The 17892-nt window shown below is 49.8% G+C and overlaps 2 protein-coding genes across 2 annotated transcripts in view; one reads left to right on the top strand and one right to left on the bottom strand.

Moving 5' to 3' along the window:
• Positions 1–726: 726 nt before the first annotated feature.
• DLX5 (distal-less homeobox 5) lies at positions 727–5056 on the top strand. Its single transcript, XM_055307510.1, has 3 exons — positions 727–1250; positions 3109–3293; positions 4379–5056. The coding sequence occupies exons 1-3, from the start codon at positions 896–898 to the stop codon at positions 4706–4708; spliced, it is 870 nt and encodes a 289-aa protein (XP_055163485.1). The 5' UTR covers positions 727–895; the 3' UTR covers positions 4709–5056.
• A 10656-nt stretch (positions 5057–15712) lies between these two features.
• Positions 15713–17892, bottom strand: part of DLX6 (distal-less homeobox 6) — a 4035-nt gene continuing 1855 nt past the window's right edge. Inside the window, exons 2-3 of the mRNA XM_055307593.1 lie at positions 17826–17892; positions 15713–15964 (exon numbers count right to left, since the gene is read on the bottom strand). The exon at positions 17826–17892 is cut by the window's right edge and continues 127 nt beyond it. Coding sequence (XP_055163568.1) covers positions 15713–15964; positions 17826–17892 — 319 coding nt within the window. The remainder of the gene's footprint in view (positions 15965–17825) is intronic.

Genomic DNA, 17892 nt, shown 5'->3' with positions numbered 1-17892 from the left:
AGTGCTTGCTGCAAATTTGTGTCATTCCCCAAATCACAAATTTTCAACATTGGTAAGTTATAACTTGGCTCTCAGCACCCCACTAGGAATATTGTTCTCAGTCCCTTTTTGCCTTGGGTCCTACATCCCGGCTCCCCCACCCTCACCTCTATTCCCTGCGCTTCGGTTCCTCATTTCAATATCAGTGTTCAGTTCTCCCCCTCCCTCCACCCCTGCAAACCAAAGGAGTAGGAAGGTGGGGAACCAGGAAAGACCTTCGCCCGCCTCACCCCCCAAATATGTGCACTTTCTGAGGCCGATGATTGGAGCACATTGTCTCCAGACTTGACTGAGCTGGGTGTTGGGGCTTCTGCGTTGTCTTTGGTATTCACTGAAAACAGATTGACTGAGACCCCCTCCCCCAACAAGCAACAACAACACACACGCGCGCGCGCGCGCACACACACACACACACACACACTCCCCCCCACCTCCTTTCTCTCTCTCTCTCTCTCTCTCTCTCTCTCTCTCTCTCTCTCTCTCTCTCTCTTTTAAGCAATGCTTTGTTGTGCTAAAACTAGTTGGACGAGTTAGGGTGTTGCTGCTGCTCCCGAGGCCCTGGCCAATGGAACCCGATCCACCCCGCTGTGCGTAAGCGCGCAATTAAGGATTTAACCAAGGCTGTGCTGCGCCTCTGCCATCAGTCAGCCCGCCCGAGACACAGCCTCCACGACTCCCAGCCTCCTCCTCGCCGCCGCCGCCGCCGCCGCCGCCGCCGCCGCCTTCTCTCCTCCTCCTCCTCTTCCTCCTCCTCCCTCGCTCCCACAGCCATGTCTGCTTAGACCAGAGCAGCCCCACAGCCACCTCGGGCAGCCGCCGCCGCCACAGCAGCCGGGACAGCCGCCGCCTGTGAGCGATGACAGGGGTGTTTGACAGAAGGGTCCCCAGCATCCGATCCGGCGACTTCCAAGCTCCGTTTCAGACGTCCGCAGCCATGCACCATCCGTCTCAGGAATCCCCAACTTTGCCCGAGTCCTCGGCCACCGATTCCGACTACTACAGTCCCACGGGGGGAGCCCCACACGGCTACTGCTCTCCGACCTCGGCTTCCTACGGCAAAGCGCTCAACCCCTACCAGTACCAGTACCACGGCGTGAACGGCTCCGCCGGCAGCTACCCCGCCAAGGCTTACGCCGACTACAGCTACGCCAGCCCCTACCACCAGTACGGCGGCGCCTACAACCGCGTCCCGAGCGCCGCCAGCCAGCCAGGTAGGGGGGGCGCGGGCTGGGGGCAGGCCCGGGGGAGCCGGGCTTCTGGAGGGGCGAGGCGCGGCGGGAGATTGGGGGCCCGCGCCCACCGCCGCAGGGGGGGCGCGCCCGGCGGAAGAGAGGGGGGCTGGACCCTGCAACAGAGAGGTTCTCTAGGGCCAGCGTTTTAGGGATTCTTAGAAAAATCCTCCCCTCCGGCACCTGGGGGGGGTGGGGGCCCTCAAGTCTCTGGATTCCCAACTTGCCTGGTCTGAAAGCCAACCGGGCTGGAAACGGGGTAGGGGTGGAGAGAAGAAAGAATCAAGCAGCCTGAGTGGCATTTGCGTAATAAAGGGGAGGTTGGTTGTTGGAGATTTCGGTGAGCTGCTCTGCTGGTGCGAGTGGGAGTGGAAGGCTGCCTCAAAGACTCAGTCGGGATTAGTCTGAGAGCAGCCACGAGCCAGCCTGGTGTCGGTGTCCCCAGGCCCGCGGGGTTGGGGGGGGGCGTGCTGGGGAGCTGTAGCCCGCCAGAGGAAGAACAGCCTTGCGGTTTATCCAGGACACTTCCAAAAACAAAAAGCCATTTAAGGGTGGAGGAGGGTTGCCGAGAGGTGCCTAAAATTTGTCTTCCTCTTCCCCCACCTCCTCTCTTTCCTCCCTCCTTGAAACTTAGTTGGAGAGTTTAAGAGGGTTAGTGAGCCTGGGCGGTAAAAGAGAGGCATGAGGTCTCCTTGGAGAGGTTTTGCTGGTCAGGTTTGATCTCTTCCCACTAGCACATTAATAATCCTGCTAATATTAGCATCCCCTTCTTTGGCAGAATCGAGACCACAGCCCTCATTCTCCACCCTTCCTCTCCTAGGAGCTTGCCACACGCACGCACACACCGTGGAGAGGTTCTCCACCCCTTCCTGAGATGTGTACTTTTGATAAGGTGGTGCTTTTCAGAAAGGGGTTTTGGGGCCCGGGGGTATGTTTGTAAAACACTCATCCAGAAAGCCTTTTCTCCCCCCCTCTGTATTCACGACTTTGAGAAATTCGCCCTAATAACCTGCCGCCCCTTTCCTACGAAAACGACTTACCATCGCATCCTTTCCGACGTGTGACTCTGGCTAAATTTTAAAAGAGAACCCAGGGGTGGGGGGTCTTCGTTCCTTTCAATGTCTCTGTATTTCGCGCATAAGTGAAAGATTTTTTTTTCTTTTGGCCAAGAACTTATTAAGTCTATTTGTAAAAGAAACCAGACACATCTGTGCCCTCGCAGATCTGCAGGGAGATTATGGGGGCTGCATAATCGGCCCTTTGTCTGCAGCGGCCTGGACCTCTTGCTGCTGAATTGAAGGAGCATAGTTTTGCTTGTGGGTCTTTGAACTTTGGAGACCTCGGTTAGCGTCTTCCCTGCCCATGCGTCTGGTCTCTGCGGGCGCCCTAACAGACGCCGACGGTGGGGGCGGGCGGGGGTGGGGGGGTGGGGGGGAGATGTCTCAGCCCAGGGCCTCCCTCTTGAAGCCCCGTGAGGCGCTGGCCAAGCTCGCCCCAGAAACGGGGGTGAGCACAGGGTGGGCGTAAAAACATGTCAGGGTGAAGCAATAACTGGGGCAAGGGCTAAATCCCAGACGCCAAGAAGGGAGCTGCGCTATACAAAGAGCTTTGCACAAGCCCACAAGAACCTGAATGAGCTGAGTAGGGAATTAACCAAACTACCTGGCTTTTCCATGACTTGAGGGAGAGGCATATTTCTCTGGGTCTTGTTAAGCAAAGGAGGTGATATGGGGAAAGACTGCGTGGGTCAAAAAGAAAACAAAACTCAAGGACGTACCCGAGGGTTCTGCAAAAGAAACACTGCGGACAAACTCTAACCGAGTCTATTCTGATTATTTAGAGAAAGAAGTGGCCGAGCCCGAGGTGAGGATGGTGAATGGCAAACCAAAGAAAGTTCGTAAACCCAGGACTATTTATTCCAGCTTTCAGCTGGCCGCGTTGCAGAGAAGGTTTCAGAAGACTCAGTACCTCGCCCTGCCTGAACGCGCCGAGCTGGCCGCCTCGCTGGGACTGACGCAAACACAGGTAAATCCGGCAGCGGTCGGGCCGGAGCCCCGCCTGGGCTGCAAGGCTGGCCGGGCAGCGCGGTTCGGTCCCGACCGGCTGGAACCGATTGGATAGCGCCCGCGAGAAACTCACAGACAGAAAGACACGGACCCCGCGCCCTTACCTCCATGAGTCAGGCTGGGTGTCGCCGCCGTGCGACAGTGGGGATGGGGTGGAGACGCCGTTCACCCCCGCTTCGGGCCTCCAGGGCAAGGGGCCAACTTCCTAGATTGGAAACAAGTGTGTATGTGTTTGTGGGGGGGTCATTTCCAGGACACTCTGGAAGCCTGGAGAAATTGGTTCTCTGCGCAATGCAGAGCCTCTCTGGGAGAGCAGGGCCCGGCGGGCGGCCTCCCGGGGATCTCGGGCCGCGGAGGTCGCCTCCGGCTGGAAAGCTGAAGGTCACGCCCCACTGCTGCGGAGCTTTAGGCCGTAGCAGTCTGAGGGTCGCAAAGGGGGCGGTGGGGTGGGGGGAGCGGGGGCGCTGTTGTGCGGGGAAATCTTCCCTGGGTTTGTCCCTCCCCGGCCCTGCCGGGGCCTGTAAAAAAATAAAGAATGCTCGAATCGCCGCCCAGAGCTGCAGGCGCATTCTGACCTTTGGAAGCTCAGGGGGAGTGCAGGGTGTTGGGCGGGAGGCTGGGACACGGCTCTTTCCCTCTACACCGGCGCGCGCACCGCCAGCCCCAAGCCCTCGCGCGCGGCTCTCGGGCCATTGTTTTGGAGACTTTCGCTGCGCCGCTTTTCGTGCGCCCTGCTCAGGCCTAGACGTGGGTGCACGCCGCCCCGGACACTCGCGCCCTCCTCCCCCAGCCCAAACAAAAACTGAAGCCTCCTGAGCCCTGCCCTCGCGGCGGCCGGTGAGCGCCTTTCCGGGCAGGGTGTCCACTGGGGCCCCTGAAACCGGCTTGGCCTCAGGCCCGGCCGCTGACCCTAGGCCGCGAGCTGCGGGGAGACGCCAGGTCCGGGCCACCTGGGGACCCGAGATGCCTCCAGTCGCCGCTCTGGGGAAGGCGCGGGCGGCCACTGAGTGACCCGGTAACGTGTGCCTTTGTTCCCCCACCCAGGTGAAAATCTGGTTTCAGAACAAAAGATCCAAGATCAAGAAGATCATGAAAAACGGGGAGATGCCCCCGGAGCACAGCCCCAGCTCCAGCGACCCTATGGCGTGTAACTCGCCGCAATCTCCGGCGGTGTGGGAGCCCCAGGGCTCGTCCCGCTCGCTCAGCCACCACCCTCATGCCCACCCTCCGACCTCCAACCAGTCCCCCGCGTCCAGCTACCTGGAGAACTCGGCTTCCTGGTACCCGAGCGCAGCCAGCTCAATCAATTCCCACCTGCCGCCGCCCGGCTCCTTACAGCACCCGCTGGCGCTGGCCTCCGGGACACTCTATTAGACAGGCGGCTTTCTCTTGCTCTCTTTTTTGGGACTGCTGTGTTTTGCTGTTTTAGAAAATCATAAAGAAAGGAATTCATTTGGGGAAGTTTGGAAAACGGAAACAAAAAAGATTTCATGTGTAAAGCTTTTTTGCATGTAAGTTATTGCATTTCAAAGGACCCCGTCCCCCCTTTTTTTACAGACAAACTTTTTTGCGCAACTGTGGACACTATCAATGGTGCCTTGAAATCTATGACCTCAACTTTTCAAAAGACTTTTTTCAATGTTATTTTAACCATGTAAATAAGTGTAGATAGAGGAATTAAACTGTATATTCTGGATAAATAAAATTATTTCGACCATGAAAGCCGAATGTTTCTAAAAAAAAACCCACTCCTTTTGACCTCCTTACAATGGGCTACTGACGTTTTATGCAGGCAATTAAAGGAAGACAAGCTCTGTAGAGATCCAATAAGGCAAAAAGGAAAACAGAAATTTGGGGCTGCATGGATGCAAAACTGTACACGTGTTTATGTTGGATGCTGTACTTTATGTGTCTATATACATATGTGGCCTGTTTATAGTATTGCCATAAAATATATATTTAGGGGTTTTATTTTTTTTTGGCCTAACCACAAAAACATTTAGATAATTTTAAGTTTAACCCCAGATTGTTTCAGGTAGAAAGTAATGGTGGAATCTAAACCCAGTCATCCCACCCTGTGTGTGAGTAAAAAAGCAGCAGAAATCTATCAATAATCATTCCAAATTCTAAGCTCAAAGCAATTATCATGGACAATCCCCACCCCCCAAACAGCCTGTGTATTGGCAGAGCAATTAGACAAATTACACTCCCTTCAAATGGGCGCTTCCAGAGATGAGAAGGAGGAGAAGAAGAAGAAAAAGAAGAAGAAAAGGAGGAGGAGGAGAAAGAAAAAGATGAAGAAATTTTCCTTCCTATTACATTTTTTTTATCTGAAATATTTGCAGCATGGCAAACGGTAGTGTTTCCGACTCCTTGGTATATGATTACAAATTTATTTGAGCTCTTTCAGAGGGAGAAAAGGATCACAGGACTTGCGATAATGACAATGATAAACCTAAATCAGTAGGGCAAACAGGACATGATGGGTGGGTGGGTGGGGGACTTTTTTTTTTTTTTTTTTTTTTTTTTTGCCAAGAGGGGATTGTGGGGTGGAGGAAAGCAATGAAAGCATTTTGGCTCAGTTTTGATTTCATCTTGTGAGATATATATATATATATATATATATATATATATACACATACACACACATATATATGTATCTACTGATATATATATATATATATATATATATATATATATATATATATATATGTTTTTTTCTCTCCATCCTCTTTACCACTCTGGTCTTTTCAGGGAAGAAGACTTTCTGTCTTGCTTTTACCTAAAACAGTGGCAAAGTGGTTTCAGAGGATGGGAATTGAATTTGTTTGTAGGGATCTCTCCTTTCTTGGAGGCAGAGAGGAAGTACTGCAGCAACCTTGGCTCTGTCCCCTCCTTTCACCCTGCATCCCTGCACGTAAGCTATCAACACTGTGACCAGAGCTACAGCCTGGACCAGAGTTGTGCTCTGCGGCCTGACTTGTGGGCATCTCTTTGATTGTCGTTTAGAGCGCCTGACTCTTACCTTAGGACACCAAGGGAAATCCTATGTTGGAAATTACAAGATGCGTAAGATATATTTTACAGCTAGGAAGTCAGCAGCAATAAATGTGACAAAAGAGTCTTCTTAAAGACGGGGGGTGGGATTGGAGATTAGCACATAAAAAATTACATCCTGTCATCTGAGGATTTCTGAGGAGGTTCTTCCAGGGTTGGGAAACTAGACCTGAAAAGGCACGCTGCATGCCCGGAGGGGAATTTACCAGTGTATTCGTTCTTTCTCCTCTCTCCCTCTCCCTCTCCCCTCCTCCCCATCTCCCCAATTCCTTTCCTTTCAGGCTTGGGCCTGGGGTTCTGTGTTGGGGGGGGCGGTGTGGATTTCTCCAGTCCTTGGGCGCAACCTGCCAGGCCCCCGGGGCAGCGCACGGTCGCGGCCCGGGCTGTGGACCCCTCCTCCTCGCCCACCCCCAAAGCGCCAGCTTCTCGGCTCGCAGCTTTCCTCGTCTCCATCCTCCTCCAGCCCTCCTTTCTCGCAGGAAGTTCCGGGTGGGGACGCGCTCTGGGGCAAGCCGTACGAACCCACACTCTGTTTTCTGCGCGGGTAGAGAATGAGAGGGCCGTGGGGGGAAGAGGTGGAGGGATCTACTTCCTGCTTTTCTTTCTGCGCTGGTGAAGATTTGGGGGAAGTTTCCTTTACACCGAAGCCAGCGCCTTAATCTGGGGAATCCGGCTTGGAGCCACCCTGCGCCGGCGGTCCGGGAGCGCCAGCATTCCCCTGCGCCCCGCGGTGCGCGTTTGGGGAGGCCAGCGGGGCGCACCCACCGCACACCTTTAACATTTCCCATTCACTGGCTGCCTGAGAGTGGGAGGAACGTGCTTGGATCGTGCTCTTTCCTTTGCCGCACCCGGGGAGGGCAGATATTTTTTTCCAGCCATCCCTGTCATCTCCCCACCTCCAGTCCTGGCTTTGAAAAGGGGATCCCTTCTCTACCGTCCCCAGTCACCGGACGCGCGGTCAAGCCGAGGGAAGGGAGAGCTCGGATTTTTACCGGGAAAGAAGAGAGAAGCTCTTCTTTCAGGACCACCCTTCCACCCCCAGCCTTGACGCTGCTCGTCGTTAAGGACACTGGTCTCCCGGGGACGCCGCCGGCAGGCATAACGCCGCTCGGACAGACTTGGTTTCAGGATTCCTTTGCTTGTGCTAACCTCACTTCTTCCACTCGCAATGGTCTCTTCTCTCGCGCGGTTTTTTTTTTTTTTAAACTTGGTCTGAGAGCCATGGACAAAAATATTCTGGCAAACCGTTCTACAGCGGGTTTTCCCTGGCACCATGGGGATTCTCTCAGGGGAATTTAACTCCCTGCAGTCCCGCGCCCAAGGATGCAAAAATAACAGATCTTCAGCAAAGTCTAAAAATATCTGTGTGATGTTTCTCTCCCTTGCCCTTCCTCCCACCTTCCCTCTTTCTGTTCATTGTTTATTCCTGTATCTAATATAAACTTGTACTCCCACCCCCACCCCCACCCCGGCAAACCTGCAGTCAGCCTGACACCACTCAGCCCGGGCTCTGTTTGCCCCCACCGGTCCCCCTTGCCTAGCTTTCCATCCCGTGCTCCCGAGACAGTAAGCCCACCCCAGATTTAATTTTTCTTTACCGTGGGCCTCTTCACCATCCCTACCTTACTCCCAGGCCTCTACCCCTCGTTTCGGACCTCCCCACCAAGCGCATGAGGTCCGGGACAGGCCGGCAGGGCCAGGGCGATTCCTAGGTGCCCTGCCCGCCTCCTGGGCCCTCCCGTAAAACATCAGATAAATTGGTCTTTGTTTGAAGCTCGCACTGGGTTAGGCGGATTTCTGCCCTTTTTTCCCCCTTTTTCCTGGCGGCCACCTCCTTGTGGAACAGGGGGCGGCCTGGGGAGCTGAGAGAAGCCGCATTCCTGTGGGTGCCAGGCGCCTCCAGTGCTGAGCCACAGAGCCTAAGACACACACAGAGGAACCCGCAGACCTCGCTGCCCTTCATCTCTCTCTCTCTCCCTCTCCTTCTCCCTTCCTCCCTCCCGTTGGGGCACCCACCGAGAGCCCGTCAACCCACACTCGGATCCACCCAGGTCTCGCCTCGGGCAGGAGCGTGTTGACCCGCACACCCAACACACGCACACACCCCCTCCTGGGGACGGCGGCCAGGCCGGGATCTCCCCGCCCAAGCCAATCCTCTCTCTCCCGCCCCTTATCCCACAATCCCAGACGCGCCGGCTGGCCTCCTCTGGCTCCTTTGATCCCACCGGACGCCCCACGGCTCGCGGCGTCCCGGCCGCGCCGTCCCGGGAGTCGCCCACAGCGCGCCAAGGCCCGGCGGTGCCCGCCTCCTCCCGACGCGCCCAACAGCTCACTCGGGCCTGACACCAGCGGGTCTCCTGAACGCCCCCGCCCGGGCTGCCTCCTGGAACGTGGCCCCCTGACCCCCCGCCCTCCATCAGCGCTCCCTTTTATCCGAGGAGAGGACCTTTAGGGCTCCCCAACCGCCGCCCTCCCCGCCTCATCCCCGAAGCCCTTGGATCGCGCGCCTCCCACTGGCCACTGGGCCCTCGCCAACCCGGAGCTCTCCAGCCCTCGCCAGAGGCACGCCCTGAGGACAGACGCCCTCCGGCACCTCTGGGAAGCGCGCCACGACGGCGGATCCGCCTGCGGTCACCCCTCTCCAACCCCCCTTGAGCACCCCCTCCCACAGCGGCTGGGTGGAGGCTTCCGCCTCGCGTGAGGGTGGGGAGGGGGCGCTGCGGCTCGCTGCCGCCCTCCGCTCTCGGTCCCAGGTTGCCTGCGGTCCTTGCTTACTGTACTTGGTTTTTTCAGACTTACAGCGAACTCTGGGCCTCGAAAACAGCCCCAACAGCGGTAGCACATGTGGGATTGGCTAAATATTTTTCTACGCAGCACTGCCGCCCCCCACGCCCCCCTCCCCCGCGTTTTCTTTTGCATCTGACAAGCTTTAGGTTTCCCTGTTGTACAGTGCAGAAAGTATACATTGTATCTACTGCAGAGAGGCGGGGGGGGGGAGCCTCCCCTTTCAATCATCCGGGGTTGCCAGCTGAAATGCAATAACCTGTTTTATAGGTCGAGCTCTAACAGTGAAGATAGGAACCAGGGGAATTCACATGAATCTGTCTTTAAAGGGGATGAGAGTCTTGTTTTGCAGCAATTAATGTTTCTATTCTTTTGTTCGCTGGGACTGCGTATTTACTTCTGATTTATGGGGGTCCGTAGGAGTCTCTGCCAAAAGTGCATGTATTATTGAGTCTGTTCCACATCCTAAACCAAGATTTATATAAAACCGTGAAATACCACACATTACGACCTTTCCCACAGGAAAGGGGGAAAATGGCTTCATTCTGCACACATATACGCACATATACACACACACCCTCCAAATTTCAGTAATGATTCTACCTCCACCATACAACCAAGTATATATATATATTTTAAGAAGTGGGTGGGGGTGAAGGGCAATAAACAGTACCCAAGCTACGTCTAAAAACAAAACAAAACAACATTCTTTTTTTCTTGCAAAGGTGAGAAGACAGAAATCTGCCACTGGAAGCTTATTGTCAACCAAGGATTGTTTCTGCCACTTGCCACTTGCTAGGTGGGATATAGGGGTAGAAGAAGAGGTAGGATATGGACTCAACTTTCATCTACAAACAGGGATCACTAAACAGGGAACATTTCATTATTGCCCTTAAATTCATAGGAGCTAGGAAGCCTGCTTACCACCTCGCAGGATGGCTCTGGTTGGGCAGCTCCCAGCTCTGTGAGGTGATGGGAAGAGGGAACATCATCACATACCATTCTAGAGCCTGGAAAAGATGCCCAGCAAGTTCTCTGTAGTTGCGGTGGAAAATTGAGGTCCTGGGGATATAAGAGTTTTAGGTATCTGACCAGAACCTCCCCCCCTCCCCCACCCCCACCCCACCCCAGGAACTAGAATTAGACTTGAAGTTTTAGCCAGGGCAGGGCTCACCCTCCTGAAGCAATAGGTAGAACCCAGGGTTCATTTTCACTCTGGACCAGTAGAGTACCCTAGCCTCCCTCCAGGCTCTTTTGCTCTAACTCTTGACTCTCTTTCTCTAGGGTCCTTCCATATTTGAAAGAGACTGACCTTGCTCTTTTACAACCATGTTTGGAGCAGGAACAGTCCTTTATCAAAAATACTGGACTTCCTGGAATCCAGAAAGAAACACATGAGTGACTTATAGCAATAGAGAAGCAGCTGGACTAGTTTATATAGGGGGGGTGTTAATTAATAAAAGTTAATGATAGGATTAAAGCGAATAGCCTAGCAGAGTGGAAAAGACAGCTTCTCAGTCGGCTTTATTTAATTAGCAGTAATTAATACGTTTTCTGCTAATATCCTTTAGGACTCTCAATGACTTGTTCACTGTGAAAGAGAATAGAGATGGAGCTTAGGAACACTTACAAGCACCCAGGGCATTTTGCTCTGATGACAAGAGAGATTGCAAATTCATTTAAGCAAATGTTCATAAACAAGTGACAGGCATACTCTGAGGCAGCCTGGGTGGAAACAATGGTGAAACTGACAAATGTTCTTTGCTTGGGGGAAGGGCACTTTTCTTTTTTAAGTAAGGAAATGCTTTAGCTAAGAGGGAAAACAAAGACAGGAGGCTTAGGAAAGATAAGAAAAGAAAAGAGAAAAAGAAAAAGAAAGATTTCAGACTCCAGGCAGAAGCACATGCTGCAGTCCTTACAAACACATCAGCCCTACACATATTGAAGATTTGTACACGTAATGCTTCAGACCACTGATTTGCTATTTTCTTAATTCCCGCTCTTCTTTTTCCATATGAATCAAACAGTCTTTTGTCCTTCAGGGTTTGATTTGATCGCTACTGTTCACATTTCACTTTTGTATTTTCCTCTTCCTATACCATTACTCATTGAGTGCCCTGTGAAATTACAATCGTACATTTTCAACTCAGCAACCCATTTGCAGTGCAAAAATAGGGTCTAAATAATGGCTGAATTAGCCCTACTGGACAGTTTCAGATGTAACACTCTGTAATAATTATATTGCAGGCTGGATTAGGATGCTATTATCATAATCTGGACGTTTACAATTATCTGTAATTTGCAAAGATGCGCCAGGTCTTGATTACAGCAGTTTTTTTTTTTTTGTATCACGCTAACCATCACTAAACAGTGACAGTAATAACAGCTAATTTTGCTGGCAATATAAGAGGTGCTGGGGTGTGCAAACAATTTCACACCTGGATGTGCTCACTCAACCAAGAATATAGAGAAAGAGCTTCTGCCCTGAGACTCAGACAAATATTCTCCTCTGCTTCTGTTCAGTATAGATTTCTAGACCCTGATCATTGCTTAAGAGATATTCACTGGTGGTAAGTTTTTATTTCTTCCATACTTCAAGGCACAGTTCATATTTCTCTTCTCACACTTTCCAAGCTATATGTGTTGCTGTTGTGATTTATTATAGACTGCAACTTTGCTTTATAGATTTTTCAATTCTGACCTTTTATCCCCCTTTAACAGTAAAAGGGTTGTCGTTCTGGTGAGTAAAAGGATTCGGGCGAGATTGGGATCCTTAAGAACTTGATATGTCTTTTTTTTTTTTTCTTTCTGTGCTGTTGATGTATTTGGTGCAGCTTGTGACTGGAGACTGCAAAAAAGACCAGGTTTCTGTAAGGTGTGGTGGGAGATGGCTGGAGATTCCAAGCTAACATCTATTTGAAAATTGTTACTCAAAGCTAGTCCTAGGCGAATTTAAAGTCTTTACCAGTACGGATGATTTTAAATTTGGGGGCATGGAGAGAGCAAACGGAGCTCGCCACAATGCTCCTTTAGTATCACAGGTATGCGGACATTTGCAACGGCAGGTGTAGTCTGAATCTCTCGACTGTATAGTCCCTTTCACATTTTCCTCCACTTGGGAGAAAGTTTCCGGAATAACTGGCCTCTGAAGCCCTTCAGGGCTGCTTTGCAAGGCCTGCGCCTCAAGCTGATTGCGGGGGGGCGGGGGGGGAGGGGCGGGATGCGGCTCGTAGGGCTCTAGCCCCCGGGGCCGAACGCTGCGACCTTGGGGTTGGAGGGGCATGATTGGCTGAGACACAGAACCGAGCTGTGGAGCCAAGGAACCAGTCCGATTTAGGAACGCACCAAAGAAGACTCTCGCAAGAAGCGGTGCTGTTCTATCTATAGATGACGCTGTTTCCTGACCCTGTAGACATTGGAAGCAGCTAGAGATGTTAAGTGCAGGAGCCTGAGAAGTCTTTGGCTCCCTCACCCCTGTACAGAAAGGCCTTGCTCCGGCGGCGGGAACCTTTGGACTAAATTGTGTCAAAAGATAATGAGATGCTTATTGGCGCCGAGGAGAAATTTCCCCCTTCCCCTCACCCCCGCAGCTATTGTTCTCTCGTTCTTTTTTTTTTTTTTTTTTTAACCTGGAGAATGTGGTCAGAACGAGGCTCTAGGACGCCAACTCCGGGGAAGTTCGAACGTGGGGAGGCGTTGTAGGCACCGCAACTGGGCGATGCCTTTTACCCACGCCCCTCCTACCAGTCTCTCTCCTCTCTCAATCTCTCTCTCTCTCTCTCTCTCTCTCTCTCTCCCTCTCCCTCTCTCATCAGTTTACTATGGGGTCAATACTTTCTAAAGAGCGAAAATATTAACCCTTTAGGTTCAGAGGACCCAGAGGAAGCCCAGTTCCCAGGACAGTTCTTGGGAGGCCCCCTTCGCAGAATTCCTTGTTTAATTAAACTCAATTTGAGAGAGAGAGACAGAGACAGAGACAGAGACAGAGAGAGAGAGATCGTTGAAGGTGCATCATGACAACACCTCCAATGTGTTAAAATGCATTTGCTGGGTTTCAGAATTCCATGCACTCACAGTGGTTTGGCATGCGTCTGGTAGATTTTTTTTTTTTTTAAGAAAAATGAGTGTTGGTTTCGATGTATGGTAGCTTTTTCTCTAACGTAATTTGAATAATTCAGCAAAGCCCTACTACCAGCTGTACTTCTGCAGCCTCTTCCATTCTTTTCAGCATTATAATTTTGGTTAATTTTCAATTTTAGGTCCTACGTCTCTGCAATTTGTGTATGAATAACAGAATAATTTCCCTCTTTTGTTTCGCCTTTCCTGTTCCTGAATCTAAATAAAGATGGCTTTTTAGTATTAAAAGTGGAAGAAAATTACAGGTAATTATCTTTGACGGTAAAAACGCTGTAATCAGCGGGCTACATGAAAAATTACTCTAATTATGGCTGCATTTAAGAGAATGGAAAAAAACCTTCTTGTGGATAAAAACCTTAAATTGTCCCCAATGTCTGCTTCAAATTGGATGGCACTGCAGCTGGAGGCTTTGTTCAGAATTGATCCTGGGGAGCTACGAACCCAAAGTTTCACAGTAGGAAGGGGGAAAAAAGAAAAGAAAACATTTTTCCTAATGTAACAATGCGAATGCTAGAAAATGACAAGACTGATCGGTTTTAAACCATTCTGAGACTGAGCGTGGAAGTTGCTCAACAAAAAAAGGAACGGGTATATTGGTAAGTAGTCTTTGCTTTGTGTCTAATTATAGTGACTGTCCTTTTGCACGACTGTATGTCGCTGTCATTATATGGAGCACTCTGAGTATCTCTATTGACTTCTGATAAATGGCTCAGTGGTTTCAAGGTTCATAATTTGAAGGATGCCCAGGTCTGTAGCCATTAATTCTCGCAGTATGGGGCTTCCTGCTTGTATGACGAAAGGGCTTTTCATTTTCATTATTTCTGTGCTTTCCACAAGATCGGAAGGATGTATTTCATCCAGGATCATGCATTTTCCTACCTAGCTAGCTTGCAAAGGGTGTAAAACGTTAAGTAGTTATAATTGTGCATTTACTTTGTTTTTTTTTCCTTGTATTCTTTCTCCTTGTTAAAAAAAAAAACTGCTTCCAAACAAAGACAAATACAGCTGTATTATTTTGGCTGAGGAAAGGAAAAGGAGAACACTGTTTCAGCACTGGAAACTACTGGATGTCTAGAGGTTAACCTGGGGATAGATCATTCTAATGTTGTTTTTTAAAAATAAATAAATGTGTAGAAATTATAATAAAAATATAATGCATAAAGGAAGCTGAGAGTACTTTAATATTAAAGTACTTAAGACAAAGACTAGTGCTGCAAACTGACATCTTTTGCAGGCACTTGATGTTTATATATAGGGCTTCCCATATTAGGAAATAGGAATTCTTTTAAGAGTGATAGAAAATATACTGGGAGGGAAGGAGGAGGGGGTGGTGAGATAGAGACACACAGAAATATACAGGACACTCCCAGCGTTTTGTGGCTTTTACTCCATATATGAAAGAAGACAAAACCATACAAAGTATATGTACAACTAAAATTCAACAATATATACAGAAATGTTTCTCAATATAAACGTCCCTATTAGCTTAGTGAATGCCACCAATTCACCTAGTAAAGGTATCAAAGCAATAGAATGGTGATTTTGGTTGTTTCCTCTGTCTTTCCTGATTCCAGTTCAGGGTTTGGGGGTGGGGTGGGGTGGAGAAAGAGTGGTTTTGTTTTGTTGTTTTTTGTTTTTGTTTTTGTTTTTAAAAAAAAGCATCATCATTCTTGTTCATTGCATTTTGATAACACATGCAGCGTTCCCTTTGTGGCAATGTTCCAATCTTACAGCCGATTTTTCCTTTTTCTTTAGAGGAGGGCTGTTATGTGAGGATTTTTTCTTTTTCTTGCTTTCTCCTTTCTTTTTCTTTTTCTTTTCTTTTTTTTTGTCAGTCTGGGATTGGTAAATAAAAATGCAGGAGCCTGAAATGCTTCTTTTTCATCATGTAATGTCTTAAGCTCATTAAACAAGTAAAAACGCTGCCATGTTTGCACAGATTCTTCTGGTGGGGGAAATGTCTGTTTAAAAAAAAGTCGTTTTGATGGATACTCCCAAAGAGAAGAGGAGGCTCAGAGCCTGGATCCCAAAGGGTAAGGGAAAATGTCTTGCAGTGAGGGGTTTCAGGAGCGCTGGCACAGAAACCAGTCTGTCTCTGTCTCTGTCTCTGTCTCTGTCTCTTTCTCTCCCTAAAATGCAAGATCAGTTACTGAGGCTGCTCAAGGGAAAAAGCAGATGAGGAAAGGAAAGGAAAAAAAAGAAAAGGAGAGGAGGAGAGAAGAGAAACAGAGAGAGAGTGAGAGAGAGCAAGAGTGTGAGCAAGCACCCAGACTGTCTTGCTACACAGAAGAGTTCTCCCGAGCCTGTCCCTTTGGCTGGGTTTGGCAGATGCAAGCAGGTCCTGGATCCTCCTTGCCTTGTTCAGACGTTTCCCTAGGGTATCAATTTCCCTCAGACAACTCACATCATCTGTGGTCTCTGCATCGTGTCCTGGTGTGGAGAGGAGTACCAATGCGAATAGCCGGGCATGTAGCTGTTGGGGGGCATACTGACCCCCTTGGCTGAGGCAGAAACGTCCCACACTGGAGGCAGCGCCGGTGAGCGCGGCGACAGGGCCGCTGAGCCCGGGAGAGGGTCACTCTCATGCGGGTTACTGCCCTGCTTCAGTAATTTCTTAAACTTAGAGCGTTTGTTCTGAAACCATATCTTCACCTGGAACGAAATGCAGCAGCGAGCATTAGGCGCGGGAAAACCTCGGACCAGTGCCTCTCTTCGAGGCTTTGGGAGCAATATCCAAAAAACAAAACAAACAAAACCGCAAACGCCAAGTCCCCGCCTTCCTCCACCTCTTCCTGGCCTCCTTTCTCCCACCCCGCCCCAATTTACCAGGTATCTGGTCTAGATACCTAAAGTCACTCTAACTCTTTCTTCAGTTGGATGCAAGCCTAGGTTTAAAACAGCAGCTTAAAGAAGAATGAAGGCGAATAAGATAGCCAGGTTTAGAGTCTAAAGGAGGATTTTTAAACTGAGAACTTTTCAGATGAAAGCCAACTGAACACACTTCTGATAGTCTGTTTTTGTATTTACTACCCCCCAAACCTGGCATCTCTATGCATGTACAGTGAGCAAATGACTGAGAACAGATGGAAGCCTGTACATTTGTACCCAAATGCCTTGAATATACCTCTGCAGATATTGCACGTGCATGGAGCATCTTTTTCCTGAAGTAAATATATCCTCATAATCCTGTAAGGAATAGGGATGGTGCCTCCCTAGTTCCCTACTTTGTAAGGTGCTTAGTCAAATTGTGGTCAGTAATCATGACATGATTGTTAGTGCGGTCGCTAAAAGTCATAGGGCTCCTGAAAATTAAATGTGAATCAGGACTCTGGGATGGAAGCGTATCTCAGCTAACGTCCCAGATCTACTTTATTTGAAGAAAGAAATTCTATGGTGCCACTTCTTTTCCCTTTAAAATTCCTTAGCCATAGGAATCTGCTTTTCCAAGAGAAATACAAGTTACTGAGTAACAAGGATCCATTCATCTCAAACTCCAAATATTTTCAGTGGCTATATAGCAAGAGAAAGCAGGCTGAATCCAAAAGAAGAGCTTACAGGGCATCTGTTCTAAGGCACCACACAATCACTCTCCAGCAAGAGTCTCATAAACCCTGGAGTTCCCATGCTGAAGATCACCTACCTCACATGAGGCCTACTACCCCATGCAGCTAAGTTAATTGACAAGGACAAAAACCACAGGTGATTGCAGTAGGGCTTTATGACCAGGGTCCTAATATACCTACTTAAGCCCCTTCCTGTGAAGTCTAAAATGCCCCATATGTCTTTCAAATTAGTAGGACAGGAGAACTTCGGCAACTGTACTTAACTGAGGCTTCACCTGCTGTAATTTGGTGAGCATTCCTCTTTGATCTCCAACTCTGCCATTGCTCCCAAGTCCTGTACTCCGGGGAGGTACCTCAGCCTGCACCAACCAGTCACCCAGAATGATTTAAACCTTGAGCTTAGGGCAATCTTCAGAAAAACCCACCTCACCTATCCTGTGATGGGTAGTTTGCACCTTTGTCCCTATACTAAATCCTCTTGGAGCCTATATCCATCTGTTTGCCACCCCCCTCCTTCATCTCATAATTGTGTCAATGAATTGAAATCCTTATTATGTCCCAGGATCCACAAATGGATCCTTAAGAAACATAGGTCTTAATCTGTCTCCTGCCCTGAACATCTTTCTCTCCTACATGTTTGTTCTCGTCCATGCTGTTCTGCTCTGGAATAGGACTCGATCAATTTATGAGTTTGGTCACCAAAGGACACTGGGCTGGGGTGGGGGTCGCCGAGGGTTGGGAGGATGTGCAAATCCAATCCAGCATTGAATACCAGGTCATTTATTCCAAACTGTGTTGTCCGGGGAAAGTGCGTAATGAAGCAAAGGCATTTGTCATTAAGCTCCTTCCATCCTTAGTTGACTAGGCCCAGAATTCCTCCTGATGTGCTTCCTGCCGATCTGTAGGCAGGGTCAGCATTTCAGGGATACCTGGGCTTCTCGGGGAATTACCTGTGTTTGTGTCAGTCCTAAGGAAGCTGCCAGTTCAGCTCTCTCGGGAAGGGCCAGGTACTGAGTT

Source organism: Nyctereutes procyonoides, unplaced genomic scaffold, assembly GCF_905146905.1.
Source record: "Nyctereutes procyonoides isolate TBG_1078 unplaced genomic scaffold, NYPRO_anot_genome, whole genome shotgun sequence".
Taxonomy (NCBI): domain Eukaryota; kingdom Metazoa; phylum Chordata; class Mammalia; order Carnivora; family Canidae; genus Nyctereutes; species Nyctereutes procyonoides.
Note: the sequence above shows the minus strand (reverse complement) of the source record. Positions and strands in the feature narration are given on the sequence as shown.